Source organism: Entelurus aequoreus, linkage group LG19 (assembly GCF_033978785.1).
Source record: "Entelurus aequoreus isolate RoL-2023_Sb linkage group LG19, RoL_Eaeq_v1.1, whole genome shotgun sequence".
NCBI lineage: Eukaryota > Metazoa > Chordata > Actinopteri > Syngnathiformes > Syngnathidae > Entelurus > Entelurus aequoreus.
The window spans coordinates 17,113,985-17,137,877 of NC_084749.1; the positions used below are offsets into that span (position 1 = coordinate 17,113,985).

Genomic DNA, 23,893 nt, shown 5'->3' on the forward strand with positions numbered 1-23,893 from the left:
CTTGGAGTGATGAATGAATAATCCTTTAGAGCAGAAAGGGACTGTTATACTTCCGGTTCAAGGCACGGCAAGCACAAGACATTAAAACAAACTTCTTGAATTAGGTCCTGATGTTGAACAACTCAAACATAACGTTGAAACAAAATTATTTTTGACCACGTTTAAACAATTCTGACGTTGATTTGACCATTGAATTTTGTTCATTCCCCAACCAATATTCTACAACACAAACACAACGTTGAAACAACATGCTTTTTGACGACATTTATTTTAACGTCAGGTTGTGGCGTTGATTTGACCTTTGAAATTTGGTCATTTCCCAACGTGGATCCAACATTAAGACACCAACGTTGTCTCAGTTTACAAATACAACTATTTTGCAAGGTCGTTTCAAAATCAGTTTTAAAGGACATGTGTGTATATAATCGACATTGTATCAATGTCTTAGCGCCTGCATTGAGCGAACTCGTCCGGAAGATGGCGCCATAGCAAACAAACAATAAAACACGTTGTCAGTGTCTCTGTTGGTGTTGAAAACTATTTGTTGAAAGCAAAACGTTACGGCCGTTAGCGAAGAAAAATCCATACGTTGTTTATGTTTTATGTTTTACCATGAATTGATTAACGTTGAACAAGTTATTCGGTGTTACCATTTAGTGGTCAATTGTACGGAATATGTACTGTACTGTGCAATCAACTATTAAAAGTCTCAATCAATCAATCAATTATAAGCATAGAAAAATAGTAGCGGCTTATTGTCGGAAAAATAAAGTACTGTATGTGGTCTTTGTTTTTATCATTGTCTTTGCTACACTGGACTTTGCATAGTCCACATTTATATGCTACTTATCTGACTTCTTCAGATTGTGAAGCTGCACCTAGAATCAATGCCAAGAAACTAAAAAGAGTTCCACTACCGGTGACCTTTCTCTAAAGAAACAAAGGAATGTATTGTTTAAAATAGTACACGCCCAGGTAGTGTTGTAACGATTCCAATATTTTTGTACTGGGACCAAAATTATTATGATACTTTTCGGTACTTTTCTAAATAAAGGGGACCACGAAAAAAATTGCATTATTGGCTTTATTTGAACAAAAAATATTAGGGTACATTAAACATGTTTCTTATTGCAGTTAAGTCATTAAATACAATAGTGAACGTACTAGACAACTTGTCTTTTAGTAGTAAGTAAACAAACAAAGGCTCCTAATTAGTCTGCTGACATATGCAGTAACATATTGTGTCATTTATCATTCTATTATTTTGTCAACATTATTAAGGACAAGCGGTAGAAAATGAATTATTTACTGTTAATATCTGCTTACTTTCTCTTTTAACATGTTCCATCTACACTTCTGTTAAAATGTAATAATCACTTATTCGTCTCGTTTGATACTTTACATTAGTTTTGGATGATACCACAAATTTAGGTATCAATCTGATACCAAGTCGTTACAGGATCATATATTGGTCATATTCAAAGTCCTCATGTGTCCAGGGACATATTTCCTGAGTTTATAAACAAAATAAACATTTTTAAAAAACGAAAAAAAGATGTGATGCCAACAAATATCGATGTTATCATAGTAGTATCGACTAGATACGTGCCCTGTACTTGATATCATTACAGTGGATGTCAGGTGTGGATCCACAAATGGCGTTTGTTTACATTTTGATGCCGGTGAGCTACGGTGTGTAGTGAAGCATGTTTAGCTATTCCTCGTCCTGCAAGGATGATACTTGTAAGAAACTTACTTCATTTGTCGCCATGGAGACCAGGATTAGTGATTTAGAATTAGCTACAACACTGCCGACGGCGGATGGACGTTAGCCGCTAGCTAGCTAGCTAGCCATGTCTTAAAGCACTTCTTCCTGAGTTTCAGTGTTATAACTTCACCTTTATCGTTAGTTTTTAAGCCAAAATGCGTCAGTTCTCCCTTTTCTGTCTACACACTGTGTCTGCGTGTAAGTACTCCGTGATCGTGCGCTGCCGAACATGCTCCTCTGCTCGTAAAACTAGCAATGTCACGACGTGGCGGGCGCGGGATTGGCACAGTTCTGAAAATGATTCATTAGTATTGCGGTACTATACTAATACAGGTATACCGTACAACCCTACGTCCAGGCAATACTTGCATTGAAGTGCAGGCGCCTGCAGGGAGTGATGCATCACACTTAACTAAATCTCCATTGGTACGTCATGCTTTTAGCCATACCATTGACCTGCAGGGTGATTATTGCTTCCTCATTCTCCTTGCCTCTTGTCAGATCATCCTTTTAATCCCATGGCTGTGTCCGTCTACCTCCTCTCTCCCCCGTGGCCTCTTGGGTCTGGGATGGATAGCATCGTCTCCCTCGCATCCGTATCTCAGCCTTAATTAAGATGCTCAACACGAGAAAGGAAACAGCCGGTGTGCTGGAGTTTGTCCCCCGACTTAGTTACAAATGTTCATATCCGAACCCTGAGCTCATACCTTGCACAACAACGTCGCCCGTTCAAATCGGGCGACGTACATACAACCAGGGGCCGGGCTGTATGTATATATATATATATATATATATATATATATATATATATATATATATATACACACTACCGTTCAAAAGTTTGGGGTCACCCAAAAAATATTGTGGAATAGCCTTCATTTCTAAGAACAAGAATAGACTGTCGAGTTTCAGATGAAAGTTCTCTTTTTCTGGCCATTTTGAGCGTTTAATTGACCCCACAAATGTGATGCTCCAGAAACTCAATCTGCTCAAAGTAAGGTCAGTTTTGTAGCTTCTGTAACGAGCTAAACTGTTTTCAGATGTGTGAACATGATTGCACAAGGGTTTTCTAATCATCAATTAGCCTTCTGAGCCAATGAGCAAACGCATTGAACCATTAGAACACTGGAGTGATAGTTGCTGGAAATGGGCCTCTATACACCTATGTAGATATTGCACCAAAAACCACTGTACCAATGTATAGAGTGTATTTCTTTAAAGTTAAGACTAGTTTAAAGTTATCTTCATTGAAAAGTACAGTGATTTTCCTTCAAAAATAAGGACATTTCAATGTGACCCCAAACTTTTAAACGGTAGTGTATATACATTGTCTTTATATTCCAGCGAGTTAATCAGTTTTGTCATTTAACATCAATTAACATTGATGTTCATCAACATTTAACATTGTCACGTTATCCATGGGAAAATTTATTTTTAGACAATATGATTTTCCTGAGCGGCTAGGAGACACAGATTAAAAGCGGTAGAAAATGGATTAGAAAGGAAAGATAAAAACAATTTTAAAAAACATTTAATTCTTGGGACTTTCTGGATGCTGGGGGGCCGGATCCGGCCTGCGGGCCGTAGTTTGGGGACCCCTGATTTAGCTCATTCACGTAAGAGACTAGACGTATAAGATTTCATGGGATTTAGCGATTAGGAGTGACAGATTGTTTGGTAAACGTATAGCATGTTCTATATGTTATAGTTATTTGAATGACTCTTACCATAATATGTTATGTTAACATACCAGGCACGTTCTCAGTTGGTTATTTATGCCTCATATAACGTACACTTATTCAGCCTGTTGTTCACTATTCTTTATTTATTTTAAATTGCCTTTCAAATGTCTATTCTTGGTGTTGGGTTTTATCAAATACATTTCCCCAAAAAATGCGACTTATATATGTTTTTTTCCTTCTTTATTATGCATTTTCGGCCGGTGCGACTTATACTCCGGAGCGACTTATACTCCGAAAAATACGGTATATCGTGCAAAAGCGCAGATTCCAAGCATTGAACGACTTAGTATAGTTGAAGACTTACGGTCATCACTGCACATCATAATGGCAGCTACACTCTACATCTTAAAGATCTAAAAAAAGGATTTGGGAATGTCCAGATTGAAAAGCTTAACGATCCGGGCCTTAATTTGCCCAGATCTGGTGTATACAGTACTTTACCTCTCTGTTGACATTTTCCTATGAGACTATTTGTTATTCATGTTGACAGATTTGCTCGAGGGCTGAGCAAAACAAATAAAAAAATTAAAAAATTAAAAAAAAGGGAGTCTGTAATCAGTAGGTCACAGAGTCAATCTGATGCTTTCGATAAGGTGTGATGAGAGCAACATTCTTCATCTAACCACAAAAGCCAACATAAACTATTGCCTTGGTGATTTAAAATGTGCAATACAAATAAACCTAAGCTCACAAAAATGAACGCGTAGAAAGGAGAGCAGGTCCCCGAGCACATCCACCCACACTCTCCGGGATCGCTGTTTGAAGTGAGACCATTTAATTGTGCCGTCCTCATTCACCGCACTCAACATTGCAATACGGCGCGTCGCACCAAAGCGTGCGTGCGCGCGCTCATTTAATAAAGCCGGTAATCAAAGTTTAGAACATTTTAATCCGGTTTTATCCGGGAGTAATTCACCCCCCGGGTGCTGCAGTGGCATTGAAAGATGCACTGGAAGAAAGAAGGTTAAGCGGAAACGTCGTCCCCTTCAGACGACGTGGCAATGATGGCAGTCTAATTAAAGTGCAATGGGTTGGGGGATGTGTACGATATCTCCACACAGATATGAGCGCCACACGCTGCAGGTTGAAGAGGTGACAAGGCTGCGGTAATCGTGATGAATTTACACTTCTCATCCTTTTGAAATGCACTTACTAGAGAAGTACTTCATCTATAGCAGTGGTCCCCATTTTGTCCGACTTAACTTTGGCCTGTCCCACCAGACCAGGGGGTGTCAAACTTGTTTTCATTGAGGGCCACACCACAGTCATGGCTGCCAATAGAGGGCCGCTTGTCAATCAATCAATCAATGTTTATTTATATAGTCCTAAATCACGAGTGTCTCAAAGGGCTGCACAAACCACAACGACATCCTCGGCTCAGATCCCACATCAGGGCAAGGAAAAAGTCAACCCAATGGGACAATGAGAAACCTTGGAGGGGACCCGCATAACATCTTTGTTGCTAGAGTCAAAAAGTTGCAATAACTCTTTCTCGTTACATTTAACCTGTTTGCTCTTTTATTCCACTTTTAATAGTATTTTTTTTTTAGATTGTTCCCATGGGCCGGTAAAAAAAATCAGTTGTGGGCATCAAAGTATCAGCAAAGTTCAATGAGCAGGTTGTGTTATTTGTTTTTTTAATTTTTTGCACAGGTTAATTTTTTTAGTTTCCTGCACCATGACTAGGGAAGGTTGTTTGGATTGGTTCATATAAGATTGGTAGATCGTGAGTTCATACCAAAGACTATAGAAATGGGACCCATTACCTCCCTGCTTGGTACTTAGCATCAAGGGGTTGGTTGAGCAGGTTGTGTTATTTGTTTTATTTAATTTTTGCGCGGGTTAATTTTTTTTATTTTCCTGCACCATGACTAGGGAATGTTGTTTGGATTGGTTCATATAAGATCGGTAGGTCGTGAGTTCATACGGAAGACTATACAAATGGGACCCATTACCTCCCAGCTTGGTACTCAGCATCAAGGGGTTGGAATTCACCAAAATGATTCCCGAGCACGGCCACCGCTACTGCTCACTGCTCCCTTCACCTCCCAAGGGGTGGAAAAAGGGGAGGGGTCAAATGCATAGGGTAATTCCACCACACCTAGTGTGTGTGTGACTATCAGTGCTACTTTAACTTTTAACTTTAATTTGCTGTGCATGTTCCTAGTGGTGAGAGTGTCCGCCTTGAGATCGGTAGGTTGTGAGTTCAAACCCCGGCCGAGTCATACCAAAGACTATAAAAATGGGACCCATTACCTCCCTGCTTGGCACTCAGCATCAAGGGTTGGAATTGGGGGTTAAATCACCAAAAATGATTCCCGGGCGTGGCCACTGATGCTGCTCACTGCTCCCCCCACCACCCAGGGGGTGATCAAGGGTGATGGGTCAAATGCAGAGAATAATTTTGCCACATCTAGTGTGTGTGTGTGACAACCATTGGTACTTTAACTTTAACACGGATTTATAATTAATGGTCACAGACTTGAGTTACTTTCATTGGCCACCAGATGGCGACAATATCGTAGCTATCAGGCTATTTGTATATGGTATGAGAACACCAAGCCTGACCTAATTGCTCATTGGACTCATTCGACCCGCCGGCTGTATTTTGGACACCCCTAATCTAACTCTTCTGTCTAACGTTGGTCTCTTTCTTTGCAGTGGGAAGAGGTGAGCGGTTACGACGACGCCATGAACCCCATCCGGACTTACCAAGTATGCAACGTACGAGAGCTCAACCAGAATAACTGGCTACGCAGTGACTTTATCCCGCGGAAGGACGTGCTGCGTGTTTACGTGGAGATGAAATTCACGGTGCGTGACTGCAACAGCATCCCGAACATCCCGGGCTCCTGCAAAGAGACCTTCAACCTCTTCTACTACGAGTCGGACTCCGACTCGGCCACGGCGACCAGTCCGTTCTGGATGGAGAACCCGTACGTGAAAGTGGATACCATCGCCCCGGATACCAGCTTCTCCAAGCTCGATTCCGGACTGGTCAACACTAAAGTCAGGAGTTTCGGGCCGTTGTCCAAAGCCGGGTTCTACTTGGCCTTCCAGGACCTCGGGGCGTGCATGTCCCTCATCTCAGTGAGGGTTTTTTACAAGAAGTGCTCCACCACCATAGCCAACTTCGCAGTTTTTCCAGAGACGGCGACCGGAGCGGAAGCCACGTCCTTGGTCATTGCACCCGGGACCTGCGTCCCCAACGCCTTGGAGGTGTCCGTGCCGCTCAAGTTGTACTGCAACGGAGACGGGGAATGGATGGTTCCCGTGGGCGCCTGCACCTGCTCGGCGGGTTTTGAACCTGCCATGAAGGACACTCAATGCCAAGGTGAGTGTGACGGCGTGAAGTAGTCGGGAATGAGTCAGAGTCACAACTAGAGATGTCCGATAATATCGGCAGACGGCCGATAAAAGCTTTTAAATGTAATATCGGAAATTCTCAGTATCCAGTGTTTCCCACATATTCATTTATTTGTTGCGGCCCGCCACGAAAGAATTAAGGCCGACACAAATAGATTTTTCGGCATTTATTTGTATTTTTTTTTTTTTTTTTTTTTTTTTTTTTTTTGTCCTGTCCAGCTTCTCAGGTAAATCATATAGTTGATGTAGATGCCCATATCGGCTGTTCAGATTTACTTTACAAAAGAGAAGTGTAGGATACTTCTCTTGTTGCCTTATTTGTATTTGACCACTACTGTTTTCTGTTTATTTGTTACTGACTGTGGCAGGACACCTCTGCCTCTGTTTCACTTTATGTTGCTGGTAAATAATATGGTTGTAGTAGTAGGCTAAAGTTAAATTATTTAGTATGCACTAATTAAAGGGGCAGAGCTTTAAGAGACATTTTAGCTTTTTTATTTTTATAAGATATATTTTTTGTAAGAACCACAATTAATAAATATATTTCAGTGAATAACTTGTTGTTCAAATCTGTATATAAATATGTACATAAAGTGTTGTCATTATATTGTAAAATGGATGGATGGATGGATGGACATTTAAAACAAAACTGTTATTATTAATTAGTAAGTATACATTTTTTGAGCCTTTTTAGAGAAAATCATATCATTGTAGTAAACTACGCAAATTAATCGAAGATGTCATGGTGACCACCGCCACAGGTATCTTGGCAGTTTATGGGAAACACTGGTATCGGTTTCAAAAAGTACAATTTATGACTTTTTAAAAGGCCGCTGTACGGAGTGGTACACGGACGTAGGGAGAAGTATAGAGCAGTTGCATGTTTACCTGTTTAAAACAGATAAACATGGATTTAAACATGTTTATACTTTAAATGATACCTTTTTATTTTATTTTAGCAAAATGATGCAATTTTATATTTTCTGTTACACACTAAAAAATAATGTTAATAAAGTGATTGTTCCTTGAAAGTTGAGCTGTATTTTCTTATTTTTTCTTTTAACGTTAATAAGGATACAATGTTATGCAGAGGTGTACTTATAACAATTTTATAGACAAATCATACGGAAAATAATTGAGAAGCATTGTCTTACGTTTACATTCAGGGCACTTCTCTGTGTGTGTATGCTAGCGACTCCGCTTCCACCCGGAGGCAAAGAGAGTGGATGACTGACAAGAGGGTTCACTCTGTTTATTTTATCCTGCTATAGGTAGGTTAAAAAGTTCTAGGCCGATTTTGACTGAACTTTCAGGATGAGTCAGAAATGGGATAAGGAATTAGTGGTTTACATTACAAGGCTCAACTTCTCGGTGTGTGTATGCTCGTGACCCCGCTTCCACCGACAAGAGGGTTCACTCTGTTTATTTAATCCCGCTACAGATAGCTCAAAAAGTTACAGGCGGATTTTGCTGAAAGTTTCAGGAAATGTCTGAAATGGCTATTGTGAAGTGATTAGATTTTTTTTGGGGGGGGGGGGGGGGGGTGATCGTTTTACTAGTGGTACGCGGGCTCCATCTAGCGGTACGCCAAAGATGCACTTAATTAAATATTCAAACACAGTGTTACTGTTCAAACAGTGTGTAAAGTTACAGTGTCCAAAAATAGTAATTATACTTGTTTAAAAAAAAAACTCTGCCTTGTTTTTAATGAATACTTAAGCCTATTACGCGACTGTATTTTAATGTTGGGTCATTAGGGTGGTACTTGGAAAGTCAAGTGAAAAACATTTGAGAACAACTACTGTAGTGGATACATACTTACACTATCATAATTATCTTTAAAATGGGTTTTGTGTAGAGATGTCCGATAATATCGGACTGCCGATATTATCGGCCGATAAATGCTTTAAAATGTAATATCGGAAGTTATCGGTATCGGTTTCAAAAAGTAAAATTGATGACTTTTTAAAACGCCGCTGTACGGAGCGGTACATATCTGGTAAAACACGGATGTAGGGCATACTTGCCAACCCTCCAGATTTTCCCGGGAGACTCCCGAATATCAGTGCCCGGGGCAACCATTCCCCCGAATTTCTCCCGATTTCCACCCGGACAACAATATTAGGGGCGTGCCTTAAAGGCACTGCCTTTAGCGTCCTCTACAACCTGTCGTCACGTCCGCTTTTCCTCCATACAAACAGCGTGCCGGCCCAGCCGCATAAAATATGCGGCTTTTACACACACATAAGTGAATGCAATTGCATAGTTGGTCAACAGCCATACAGGTCACACTGAGGGTGACCGTATAAACAACTTTAACACTGTTACAAATATGCGCCACACTGTGAACCCACACCAAACAAGAATGACAAACACATTTCGGGAGAACATCCGCACCGTAACACGACATAAACACAACAGAACAAATACCCAGAACCCCTTGCAGCACTAACTCTCCCGGGACGCTACAATATACACCCCCCGCTACCCCCTACTCCCCATGTCCCAAATTCCAAGCTGCTGTTTTGAGGCATGTTAAAAAAAAATAATGCACTTTGTGACTTCAATAATAAATATGGCAGTGCCATGTTGGCACTTTTTTCCCTTTATTGAGTTGATTTATTTTGGTAAACTTTGTTACATTGTTTAATGCATCCAGCGGGGCATCACAATAAAATTAGGCATAATAATGTGTTAATTCCACGACTGTATATATCGGTATCGGTTGATATTGGAATCGGTAATTAAGAGTTGGACAATATCGGAATATCGTCAAAAAAGCCGTTATCGGACATCTCTGGTTTTGTGTTTATTTTTTGGGTGTCTGGAACCAAAAAATCGGCGACATTATTTCTTAAGAGAAAAATGCATCTGAGGTTTTCACTCGATTTCGTCTTCGTCCGAAGTTTTGCAACGGTTTGCTGCAGAAAACAGATTAATGTAAGTTAGTAACTGTCGCTCGCTATATTGGAAGTACTTTTGCAACATTAGCTACAACTTAAAGTACAACAATCCACTATAGATGACTTTGTCCGCCTGCTGTTTGGCCTTCTGACCCGGCCTGGCAGCTGGTTGCTAAATAAATGGAAATGCATGAGAGGCTGTCTGTTTATGAAAGCCGGTGACGGTGCCGGTCCTGATGGACAACACGACGAGTTCACCGAGGTTGAGAGCAAGGTGAATTTAACCAAGCGAGGTCTCAGCTGAAATAAAGTGCAGGTGACAGCAGGAGAGGGCAGGATAAATGGAAAGTGTGCGTGGGGGGGGGGCCACGAGGGCGTAAAATGAGGGCCGGGGGTCGTGTAGGTCACATGGAGACAGTAGGCTGAGAGAGGGGATGGGGGAGCTGGCAAGGTTATTGATGAGCAAAGGTGATGGAGATGTGTCTTTATGCGCAGGTTCAGTAGCGCCACCACGCTGTCAGGGCCCAGAAGGCTCCTTCTTTCTGGCAGACACAATTTTACAAGCACTTTTCTTTGCTCGTATCGCCAATGACAATGAGGACGTTTCTAATGGCTTCTTCCTTTTAGTGCACTGCAAATTATTTGCCACTTGTCAAGATTAAAAAATATATATTCCTAGAAATGTCCCTAGTTTTAAGAGCTATTTGCTTTTTTTTTTTTTTTTTTGTGTCATTGACTTTACATCATAATCTTATTTTTTAGCATGGATTATTATATTTGATATATGCTAGTTTAAAGATGTTAAAATTGAGAAGATAACTATTCGAATAAGACACACACAAAAAGTGTTGTTTAAAGATCCTGCAACAGTCCCAGGATGCAAAATTTAAGAATTGCAAGTTGAATGCTTGTTTTCAAAATAAAATAATTGCTTCTAACTTAAAAGTCCTGCTGATTTCTAGATATACGAATCTTAATTTCGGATGTTTTATCAAGTCGAGTTAATTTCACTCGTTTTTAACATTTCTTTCCTAAAATCCAGTCTCTTTATTTTATTTTTTGTCAGCTCTTTTTTTGCAATGTGCAATTTATACTCACAGAACACAACATTAGCAACTATGGTGCCAGAAAAAATTCAAACCGCTATTCGTATTGTGTATTTATTACAATTCTGAGTCGATTCAAAGTGTTAAAAAAATTTAAAAATATTTTTTTTTGTCATATGTCTGCAACCAAAATAATATTTTGCAACCTGTAACCTGTTTTGAAAAGGCTTTTACTGTAATATATATATATACCAATACATAGGCGTACCGGCCCAATCACATAATATATACAGCTTTTCACACACACAAGTGAATGCAAGGCATACTTGGTCAACAGCCATACAGGTCACACTGAGGGTGGCCGTATAAACAACTTTAACACTGTTATAAATATGCGTCACACTGTGAACCCACACCAAACAACAATGACAAACACATTCCGGGAGAACATCCGCACCGTAACACAACATAAACACAACAGAACAAATACGCAGAACCCCTTGCAGCACTAACTCCTCCGAAACGCTACAATATACACTGATTTTATGACCTAGTATATACAATAATGTAAACCAAGTCATTGTATTTCATTTAGGATTATTTCATATCTTCATTTAAATAAAAATATATTTTTATCTTTTTTAGATACAGTCAATGAATAATGTGAACATGTGTCATAACATGGAAATCTAAGAGAAAGTGTTGTGAATGAGGATGCTTGTGGACTGGGAATTTTTTATTTTTTTACACGTTTTTCCAACGTATTACATTTTAGACGATTTCTCTTCTTAGTTATTATTTCTCCGGCTGTAGAAAAGGCCCCCGCTCACAGGGCACAGAGGAGGCGTCAGCGCGACACAGTTCGCGTATCGGTCACGTGACTTTCTAAAAGCGGTACGCGCACCGACACAGGGTTTTGCTCTATGAGCTCGACGCGTGCGCCGATGCATCGGTGTTGCCGGACCCATCACTACTCACAGCTGTGTCACCTCCGCACCTGTCACTAATCTCGAAGCCGATCCTGACACACCCCGCTTCGCTGCAGGTCCGCAGGCCACACCCCCCCCCACAATCGGACATCTCTATTAGAAACCAATTTGTTGGTCCAGGCCCTGATGACTGGACCCAAGCGTCACTTTTTGGTCCTCACCTTTTACGTTACTCAATAATAATACCTTTTCCACAACGCTCTCCCAGAGGACGGCACCTCCTTTAGCGCCTTTCATTTTTCCACCAACCCCCCCCCCACACCTCATTCCATTCTAATCTGAAGGCCATTTCTCTCATTAATACGCCAGTAAGGATGTCTGCATTGCTATTAATCGATGAGCCTCTCCCCTCATTTGCGGCGCTATTTTTTTCCTTCCCCTCCTTGCGCCACACTTTCCAATTTCACAATTCATTTTTAATCATCTTCTTAAGCCCCGATGTTCTGCATGAGAGGATAAGACACCGGGGAGTACGGAGGTAAAGGGGTGTGCAGAAGCGCTCGCGGGATTAACATTTCCACTGCCTCCACATCGTCTACCTCTCCCTCTTGTCTTTCTTTCTTTCTCATTCTTTAGTTGGTTCCTCAGGGGGGGAAAATGGATGAAAGCGAGAGGATGACCCCTTTACTCGCGAGAAATGATTGATCAGCACTTTAAACACGGGGAGAAAAAAAAAAAAAAAAAAAAGGCCTAACTTAATGGGGGCGCTTCCTCAACGTCTTTCATTTGGCCAACATGTTGAGAATGTTATCTCTCCCGAGTAGGGAAATTGCTAGAAGGGGCGGGGGGTTTCTTTGCGCAGGGGGTGAACTCGCATGAACCCGCGTGGCCTCCGCCAACGGGTGGGCCGTTCTAGACGCCGCCTGCTATACGTCAAGGGCATTTTTATGTGTTTATCCAGCTCTACTTCCTTTTAGTCAGCGGTGTGGATAACTCTGATTAATGGTGGAAGAACAAACACACTCGCCGCTAATGTACACGACTCCGCCGACTGGAGGCCATGTGCTAATATTGAGTTTTGGACTGGCTGCAGGAGCTTTAAGTGGTCCGCTTTGGTGACCTCCGACCTTTTAACAGGAAGCCAAAACTAACTTAAACTCAGAAGCCGGGGGTAATAATTCTCCTTTTTGCGCGAGACAAGTGTACAGTTTTGTGCTTATAAGGTTCCGGTCTTTCTTTACTAAGCACTGATATGGAGTCAGTTCACAGTTTATCATCAGATATTGATTGATTGATTGATATATTTTTATTTCAAATATGCATAAAAACAAGAGCAAGCCTAATCCAATACAGTGCTATAGCCTTAACAGCCATTATAACAAAATGAAAAACAATGGAGAATAAAAAACAAAAACAAATGAGCATTGGACTTTCTTTTTCTTTTCTTTTTTTTTCCTTCTTTTTTTTTTACATATTTGAAAAGGAGTGAGAAGAAGTTTACACTTATTTAATCCCACCCCTTTTCTTTAAATCATAAATTACTCTGAGCTAGAACTACCTGTTCACTCAATGTACAAACTCAAAGAACTTGTATATACTGTACATACATCATAGATATATACATACATATGCACACTACACACATACATAGCCACATCATTACCACTAGTGATCATGGAAATGGTATGATGCCACCACAACACCACCACTGCCTCAGATATAAACTACTATAATGTAATAGTGGTGTCCCGATACCAATATTTTGGTAGCGGTACCAACATTATTTTGATACTTTTCTAAATAAAGGGGACCACAAAAAATTGCATTATTGGCGTTATTTTAACTAAAAAAATCTTACGGTACATTAAACATATGTTTATTATTTCTAGTTTGTCCTTAAATAAAATAGTGAACATACAAGATAACTTGTCTTTTATTAGTAAGTAAACAAACAAAGGCTCCTAATTTAACATGCAGTAACATATTGTGTCATTTCTCATTCTATTTTTTTGTCAAAATTATTAAGGACAACTGGTAGAAAATGAATTATTAATCCACTTGTTCATTTACTGTTAATATCTGCTTACTTTCTCTTTTAACATGTTCTATCTACACTTCTGTTAAAATGTAATAATCACTTATTCTTCTGTTGTTTGATACTTTACATTAGTTTTGGATGATAACGCAAATTTGGGTATCAATCCGATACCAAATACCGTATTTTTTTAGTATAAGTCGCTCCGGAGTATACGTCGCACCAACCGAAAATGCATAATAAAGAAGGAAAAAAACGTATTTGAAATTTATTTGATAAAACCCAACACCAAGAATTTATTTGATAAAACCCAACACCAAGAATAGACATTTGAAAGGCAGTTTAAAATAAATAAAGAATAGTGAACAACAGGCTGAATAAGTGTACGTTATATGAGGCATAAATAACCAACTGAGAACGTGTCTGGTATGTTAACGTAACATATTATGGTAAGAGTCATTCAAATAACTATAACATATAGAACATGCTATATGTTTACCAAACAATCTGTCACTATTATGATGATAGTATATATCTGATAGTATATATCTGTATCATGAATCAATTTAATTTATTTGAGTCTGCCTTGTGTATGAAAAGCGCTATACAAATAAAGTTGCCTTGCCTTGCCTAGCCTTAAGTGGACCCCGACTTAAACAAGTTGAAAAACGTATTCGGGTGTTACCATTTAGTGGCCAATTGTACGGAATATGTACTTCACTGTAGAACCTACTAATAAAAGTCTCAATCAATCAATCAATCAATCAAACTCCTAATCGCTAAATCCCATGAAATCGTATACGTCTAGTCTCTTACGTGAATGAGCTAAATAATATTATTTGATATTTTACGGTAAAGTGTTAATAATTCCACACATAAATCGCTCCTGAGTATAAGTCGCACCCCCGGCCAAACTATGAAAAAAACTGTGACTTATAGTCCGAAAAATACGGTAGTTACAGGATCATACATTGGTCATATGCAAAGTCCTCATGTGTCCAGGGACATATTTCCTGAGTTTATAAACATAATATGAATTTTAAAAAAACGAAAGAAGATGTTGTGATGCCAAAAAATATAGATGTAATCTTAGTAGTTTCGACTAGATACGCTCCTGTACTTGGTATCATTACAGTGGATGTTAAGTGTAGATCCACCAATGGTGTTTGTTTACATTTTGACGCCGGTGAGCTACGGTGTGTAGTGAAGCATATTTAGCTATTTAGCTATAGGCGGACCGGTACTTTTCAGAGGCGGTATAATACCGCTACTATACTAGTACCGGTACACCGTGCAACCCTATAATGTAATTTGTTGCATTTATCAGTATGTAGGAGTAAGAAGTTCCCACTTTCCCCATTTAATATATTGGAAATACATCATATCTTGCTTATATCTCAATCAATTTTCATGCGGTTTGCTTTATTGTCAACATAAAGATATGTGCTTTTAATGCACAATTAATTTTAGTTACCTGTGAAATATCATTCCCAGGTTCCGTGTTTTAAACGGAACCTGGGAATGATGGTATAATAATATATGTATAATAACTATAATTATTATATTATATTATATTATATATATTATATATACTATTTAATTTATAAATATAAATAATAACTCTTTTCAGATTCGGAAGTGTTATTGTCATTCAAACATTTACATCACAGGTGTGCTGCAGAGCGGATTGACATTGCATTTTTAAAGCCACGATAAAAGGAAATCGATAAAAACGCCATAAAGAAAATAACCATTTTCAAAATTCCGTTTAAATGTTGTTTTAAACTGGGAATGCTAAAAATAGGATAATTTAATAATGAAACTGGGCTAATCACATGTGTAATGAAATATATGTAATCAGTATTAATTACTGAATATAAGTAAAATATAACCAGTAATAAAAAAACAAGATAAATAAGATAATTTAACAATGAAACTGGGCTAATCTCATGTGTAATGAAATATATTTAATCAGTATTAAATACTGAATATAAGTAAAATATAACCAATAATAAAAAAACAAGATAAATAAGATAATTTAACAATGAAACAGGGCTAATCACATGTGTAATGGAATATATTTAATCAGTATTAAATACTGAATAAAAGTAAAATATAACCAGTAATAAAAAAACAAGATAAATAAGATAATTTAACAATGAAACTGTGTAATGAAATATATTTAATCAGTATTAAATACTGAATATAAGTAGAATATAACCAGTAATAAAAAAAACCAAGATAAATAAGATAATTTAACAATGAAACTGGGCTAATCACATGTGTAATGAAATATATGTAATCAGTATTAAATACTGAATATAAGTAAAATATAACCAGTAACAAAAAACAGTACGATGAGATCAACCTAGCTTGATGCACTATGTAGAGTGTTCTGTGGTGTTTAATTGCTGTGGTTTTATAGATCTAAGATGCCGGTTGGATACAAACTGTTCTCCTTTCCATGTGGTCTACAACAATGGAATACGTTGGCACGTTGCCCCTACTAGCTTAGACTCGCCGTAGGCATGCAGCTGAACGAGTTGTGACATATTTACTGGCTCACTGTGTAGTCGCATTGTGTTGATATTATTCTGTCGACTTATTAATTACTCTAATTTCCTCTTAGTTATGCTTCAGTCAGACTATTGTTGAAGTGTACAAAGCACTTATTATTTTGTTTGTTTAACCACTTCACATTCAAGCTAGCTTAGCGGCACCTCTGTTTCTGTCTGTATTACTGTATTTTACTTACTTAAAAGGGAACTGCACTTTTTTTTTTTTTTTGCTCAACGTTCACAATCCTTATGGGAGACAAGAAGACAGTATTTTTTTTTTTTTTTTGCATTTTAATTTGTAATAATCCGCTCCTTCAAGGTGGAGAGCGATAATGCTAATAACGGTAGCAATCCATTCTGCATCTAAATCACTTTAAAATGCATCCAAAAACCGCCAACAAAACTTCATTTATATTCCGAAACCTGTATAATAACCAAGCTGTAACGACATTTTTATTGTAAGAGTGAACACTGAGGAACTATTTTTCTAGCGTAGTAACACATCGCCTTGCGACGGCAAGCTACGGCCTTATCAGTAAGCTCGATTCTGCGTCAGCAGCTGAAAAGCTTTTGAGTTTGTAATGCGCAACAAAATGCGTTAGAACACCAATCTGTACTGACTGAAAAACATGAACAATCATATTAGAGTATCTGTAAAGTATGAGCCCACATTTCATTATTTGTTTGTACACAGCTAGCTCGACAGCTTATGTAGTTGTGCTAACAAGCATGACGTGCTGCGTGTATCATGATCAATATTATAGTGACTCACTCGGTGGACATTTGTCTGTTTGGTCCAGCTGGCCCGGGGACGTTTTTTTTTCCAGTTTATTTTGGATAAGCACTCCATTTATATCGGCATAGCTTGGCTCCAAGTTCCACATTTACAGTGTCAAGTCACTCCGACCTCACTCTCTCGGCTTCCGTCTGCTACACATTGTAGCCTCTCTCTGTGCTCCTTTCTATGAGCAGCAGTTCATCCTCCGTTTATTCAGCCTCAAAAAGATACGGTTGTGTGTTAGAATAATTGTATCTAAATTATCACAAAACTTTGTGTTGCCATGAGTTCCCGGCGAGAAGACAAAAGCTGTCTTTGATCCTACCAAGAAGAAGGCTTGTAAAACTCCACTGTGTAGGATGGGAAGCAACATGAAGGTGTTCTGTTTCTTTGATGTATTGCAATCCACGGAAATATATGGTCTTGACCCGAGAACTACAAAGCCGAGAGGAAGCAGGACCAGACTCCCCTCAAGGCGACCTTTTCTGTGAACTGTTTACGACCTTTTCTTTGAAACGACCTTTTCTTTGAACTGTTTTGTATCCAAAGGCAGTGGCTGTTTACGACCCCGTCCCTTAGAAACAGCTGTTGCCATGTAATCAGGGAAAGTCCAAATAAAAGAGGAGGCGTACAATCTTTCGCCAGAGCGTGGTGAGACTGTGCAAAGAGTACAGTCCATACGTCTCTCCTCAATTGAGCCACATTTAATTATGTCTCTGTTTGATTCCTTGCTTCTTGTCTTGTTTAATAGATGTCATCAGTGTCTGAACCTGACATTGTGAATCTTAATTTGTCCAAAAATAGCCGTCTTTGTTTTCTAACACCAAGTCTGCCATGATTAGTAAACACTCGCGTTTGTTTCCGGAAGTAAGAACACATGTGTTGCTGGAAGTCAGAAGTGCGTTGCTATGGAAATGAAAACTAAATAAGCCCAGGAAATAAGTTTCGTTATTGCTTAAAAATGACCAAAATAGGGTTAAATATTGCAGTCCCATTAGCCGCATCTTGCAAGCGTTTTTAATTTAGAATCCTACACAAATGAAATTCCAAAAAAAAGTGCAGTTCCCCTTTAAATAATACACATTTGGGTGTTTGTCTATAGTTTCAGAATAGCCCGCATCCCAATTGTGATGCATCTAAGGCCCCTTAGTTCTTACATCTCTAGAGGAGCTGTATAAGAGACACTGCAACAGGAGAGCAAACAGCATCCTCAGGGACTCATCCCACCCAGGTCACCACTGGCTTGAACTGCTGCCCTCAGGGAGGCGCTATAAGACCATCAAAGCAAGGACAAATAGATTGAAAAAACAGTTTCAATCCTAGAGCTGTTATTGCCCTAAACCAGGGGTGTCCAAACTTTTTCCACTGAGGGCCGCACACAGAAAAATTAAAGCATGCGGGGGCCATTTTGATATTTTTCATTTTCAAACCATAACAAAATATATAGATTTTTTTTTTAACATTTAGGGCTCCTGGGGCCCGTAAAGGGTCTCAGTCATTCAAATTTTAAAAACAAGTCAAATTATTATTGCCTATTATTATATATACCTTTTCTGTCAAAGACAACTTTGTTTTTTATAGTAAAACTGAAATATGCAGTATTTCCCCCACCGCCCAAAACATTCAGAAAGCAATGTTTGATGTGAAGTAATTGGAGCCCTGAAAAGATCAATAATGCATGACCCCATTGATTTTATTTTCATTATTATTTTTGATTAATCACAGTGAAAAGATAAATAAAATCCCACTAAATATCTTTGGGATCCAAAAGGTGCCCCACTCATAAAGTGATAATATTGTATTATTATTTGTTTTACTTTCAACACTTAAGTTACGATATCAACTTCAGATATACACTACCGTTCAAAAGTTTGGGGTCACCCAAACAATTTTGTGGAATAGCCTTAATTTCTAAGAACAAGAATAGACTGTCGAGTTTCAGATGAAAGTTCTCTTTTTTTGGCCATTTTGAGCGTTTAATTGACCCCACAAATGTGATGCTCCAGAAACTAAATCTGCTCAAAGGAAGGTCGGTTTTGTAGCTTCTGTAACCAGCTAAACTGTTTTCAGATGTGTGAACATGATTGCACAAGGGTTTTCTAATCATCAATTAACCTTCTGAGCCAATGAGCAAACACATTGTACCATTAGAACACTGGAGTGATAGTTGCTGGAAATGGGCCTCTATACACCTATGTAGATATTGCACCAAAAATCAGACATTTGCAGCTAGAATAGTCATTTACCACATTAGCAATGTATAAAGTGTATTTCTTTAAAGTTAAGACTAGTTTAAAGTTATCTTCATTGAAAAGTACAGTGCTTTTCCTTCAAAAATAAGGACATTTCAATGTGACCCCAAACTTTTGAACGGTAGTGTAGCTGTCAATTTTACGTTTGAACTATTATTTTGTTTGTTTTATGCTCTTTTGTCAAAGAAAACTTGGATGTTTTTATATGGCAACCACACAAAATATGCAATATGTTTTCACATAAAACATTTTAATGGGAAATATTTGAACTAATTGGAGCCTCAATAATTCATTATTATTGATTTTTTGTGTGTTTTTTTTTTTTTGAGTAATGGCAAACAAAAGGAAAATAAAGATAGACAAAAGAAAAACAACAGCCTGCATGGCAGCTTTGTGTCAACATTGCAACATTTTCTAGTTAGATTTCACCTCATTCCACTTTTTTAATGTTTTTTTGATCTTTGCAATGGCATTTCCAGAATGTGTGGCGGGCCGCTAAACAATTAGCTGCGGGCCGCAAATGGCCCCCGGGCCGCACTTTGGACACCCCTGCCCTAAACTCTGCACATACCTCAACACCCACCACTTTATTAACTTGCTTACCTCTGATAGAGATATACTGTGCAATATGTTTTTAACATTTTATTATGTTTTTAAATTTTAAATTGTTTGTTGTCTTAAGACTATTTTATGTAAGTTGTTTTAAAAGCACTGAGCTGGATTGCTGTCCAATTTAGTTGTTTCCATACAATGACAATAAAGGTATTCTGATTCTGATTCCAACAAAGTGAGTTTAAGTTCTGGCACTGGAGAAGATTCATCATATCATTGAGTGCAATTCAACAATTTGAAAGCAACCCGTGTGTGTTATAAAGTCAAGCATCTAAAAGCTTTTTCCCCCCCTATGAAACACTCGTCTCTTTGTGCACTTAATCTTGTTCTTATGTGTGGGACTTTCGCCATAAGCGTCGTGTGAACGGGTACGCATGCACCTTAACAAACACAAGCCGAACCAATTAGATAAGACATGAGTCATGTGAGCAAATGTAGGCCACGGGTATGGCTACGCCATAAAAGTTGACCAGGGTGATTTCCTATGTGGACTAAAAATACAGTGTGCATTAACTACACATGATGGTTATTTATTGGCATTTTCTTTTTTGTCTTTCACTTTAGCTTGCAGCCCTGGCACCTTCAAGTACAAGCAAGGGGACGGATTCTGTCTGCCGTGCCCTGCAAACAGCCGTGCCAGTTCCGCGGCGGCGAGCGTTTGCTCCTGCCGAAACGGTTACTACCGATCGGACACGGACACCCCGGACTCGTCCTGCACCAGTAAGTGAAGACCGTTTCTTTGTTTGACTATGTATCCTGTGGACAGTCAGGAGTGAGAAGTGGGTATGTCAAACTCATTTTAGCTCAGGGGCCGCATGGAGGAAAATCTGTGCACACGCGAATATTAAAATCATGGCATTAAAACTAAAAAAATAAAGACAACTTCAGGTTGTTTTTTTTGTCTTACTTTGGCCACATTCTGAAAATAATACAACTCAATTTATTATGGGTCAGGACTTTGGGAAGGTCATTCTGAAACCTTAATTCTAGCCTGATATAGCCATTCCTTTACCACTTTTGACGTGTGTTTGGGGTCATTGCCCTGTTGGAACACCCAACTGCGCCCAAGACCCAACCTCCGGGCTGATGATTTTAGGTAGTCCTGAAGAATCTGGAGGTAATCCTCCTTTTTCATTGTCCCATTTAAAGCACCAATTCCATTGGCAGCAAAACAGGCCCAGAGCATAATACTACCACCACCATGCTTGACGGTAGGAATTGGTGTTCCTGGGATTAAAGGACTCACGTGGGCCAGACTGGTAACATCACGGCATGATAACTTTAAAATAAAGACAACTTAAACTTTGTTTAAAAATAGAACAAGCACATTCTGAAAATGTACAAACCATAATCTTGTTTTTTTTTTACACTTACATGTTGCGGTTAATAGCATTCTATCTTTATTTGTCGTTATTTATACTCTCTGAATACATTATGTGATAATGCTCATCAGTCAACTCATTGGTGTTCATTTTCAATCTATAGCGATATAAAAAGAATATCAAAATCAAATTACAGGATGTTTTTTATGTAGTTTGCTCTTTTTCCTTGACTGGTGCACTAACATCATGTGGTTTTATTCATTTTTTTACATGTGTAGCTTCATCTAGAAAGATACTAATAATTGCTATTGTGACATCTAGTGGACACATTTAGAAACAGCAGTTTCTTTCACTCAAAGATTTCCGTTCATTTTTATACTTAAACTCATCCCGAAGGCCGGATAAAACCTGTTTGCGGGCCTGATCCGGTCCTCAGGCCGTACGTTTGACACTCCTGGTCTAGGCTTGTTGTGGCTTCATCACATATGTAGCATCATCTACAAAGCTACAAATAATTGCTATTGTGACATCTAGTGGACACATTTAGAACAGCAGTTTCTTTCATTCAAAGATTTCCGTTCATTTTTATACTTAGCAAACTCATCCCGCGGGCCGGATAAAACCTTAGGTTTTCCTGAAGAATTTGGAGGTAATCCTCCTTTTTTCATTGTCCCATCTAAAGCACCAGTTCCCTTGGCAGCAAAACAGGCCCAGAGCATAATACTACCACCACCATGCTTGACGGTAGGAATGGTGTTTCTGGGAGTAAAGGCCTCACCTTTTCTCCTCATTTTTTGTTTCATCTGACATCACATGGACAAAGATAAGACCTTCTGGAGGAAAGTTCTGTGGTCAGATGAAACAAAAATTCAGCTGTTTGGCCACAATACCCAGCAATATGTTTGGAAGAGAAAAGGTGAGGCCTTTAATCCCAGGAACACCAAGCCTATGGTCAAGCATGGTGGTGGTAGTATTATGCTCTGGGCCTGTTTTGCTGCCAATGGAACTGGTGCTTTACAGAGAGTAAATGGGACGATGAAAAAGGAGGATTACCTCCAAATTCTTCAGGACAACTTAAAATCATCAGCCCGGAGGTTGGGTCTTGGGCGCAGTTGGGTGTTCCAACAGGACAATGACCCCAAACACATGTCAAAAGTGGTAAAGGAATGGCTAAATCAGGCTAGAATTAAGGTTTTAGAATGGCCTTCCCAAAGTCCTGACTTAAACGTGTGGACAATGCTGAAGAAACAAGTCCACGTCAGAAAACCAACACATTTAGCTGAACTGCACCAATTTTGTCAAGAGGAGTGGTCAGAAATTCAAGCAGAAGCTTGTGGATGGCTACCAAAAGTGCCTTATTGCAGTGAAACTTGCCAAGGGACATGTAAGCAAATATTATCATTGCTGTATGTATACTTTTGATCCAGCAGATTTGGTCACATTTTCAGTAGACCCATAATAAATTCATAAAAGAACCAAACTTCATGAATGTTTTTTGTGACCAACAAGTATGTGCTCCAATCACTCTATCACAAAAAAATAAGAGTTGTAGAAATGATTGGAAACTCAAGACAGCCATGACATTATGTTCTTTACAAGTGTATGTCAACTTTTGATCGCGACTGTACATTTATCATTTGTTTTTAAAACGGTTGCAAAAAAGTCGGACCCCAAAAATTCACTGTGGGACCCCATTTTTATGACTTGTTGGGGACCCCATTTGGAAAATTCCTAGCGCCAACACTGATGGAGTATTGGTGCGTACAAAACAGCAGCAGGCGGCTGTGGCCTGCGGGCCGGTTCTAACACTGATCAAATAGTTCAAACCCCGGCCGAGTTATACCAAAGACTATAAAAATGAGACCCATAACCTCCCTGCTTGGCACTCAGCATCAAGGGTTGGAATTGGGGGTTAAATCACCAACATGATTCCCGAGCGCGGCCACCGCTGCTGCTCACTGCTCCCCTCACCTCCCAGGAGGTGATCAAGGGTGATGGGTCGAATGCAGAGGGTAATCTCACCACACCTAGTGTGTGACTATCATTGGTACTTTAACTCAATCATCCGGGGGCCTTGACTTTGACACCCCTGGGGTAGACCGATCAATGCAGGGTGTCAGAAGTCCTGAAGATTCCGGGTCCTCAGTAACGGTTATCACCACTCGGGACAGAAGCTCTTTCTCCCACAGAGAAGGCAAACACTTCTGCTTGTTTTCCCAACGTTATCCGAAAACATCATTCCCCTGGTCCAGCTGCCGTCAAAGAGCAGTTTATCTCTACTCAAGGTTTTTTTTTTTTTCAACAAAGTGACCGCACTGCTTTTATTAAAGGCCTACTGAAATGACATTTTTTTATTTAAACGGGAATAGCAGATCCATTCTATGTGTCATACTTGATCATTTCGCGATATTGCCATACTTTTGCTGAAAGTATTTAGTATAGAACAACGACGATAAAGATCGCAACTTTTGGTATCTGATAAAAACAACCCTTGCCCCTACCGGAAGTAGCGTGACGTCACAGGACAAAGGATTCCTCACAATTCCGCTTTGTTTACAATGGAGCGAGAGACATTCGGACCG

At 39.2% G+C, this 23,893-nt stretch overlaps 1 protein-coding gene across 11 annotated transcripts in view; it reads left to right on the forward strand.

The window, feature by feature from the left end:
• The window catches only part of LOC133635166 (ephrin type-B receptor 3-like), a 149,692-nt gene that overhangs the window by 91,399 nt on the left and 34,400 nt on the right, over window positions 1-23,893 (forward strand). For all 11 annotated transcript variants that reach the window (XR_009822027.1, XM_062028023.1, XM_062028024.1 and 8 more), the window contains exons 3-4: window positions 6,172-6,844; window positions 20,554-20,709. Coding sequence is in view for 10 of the 11 variants with exons in the window: in XM_062028023.1 (XP_061884007.1) it covers window positions 6,172-6,844; window positions 20,554-20,709 (829 nt within the window). In the remaining variant the exon portion in view is untranslated. The remainder of the gene's footprint in view (window positions 1-6,171; window positions 6,845-20,553; window positions 20,710-23,893) is intronic.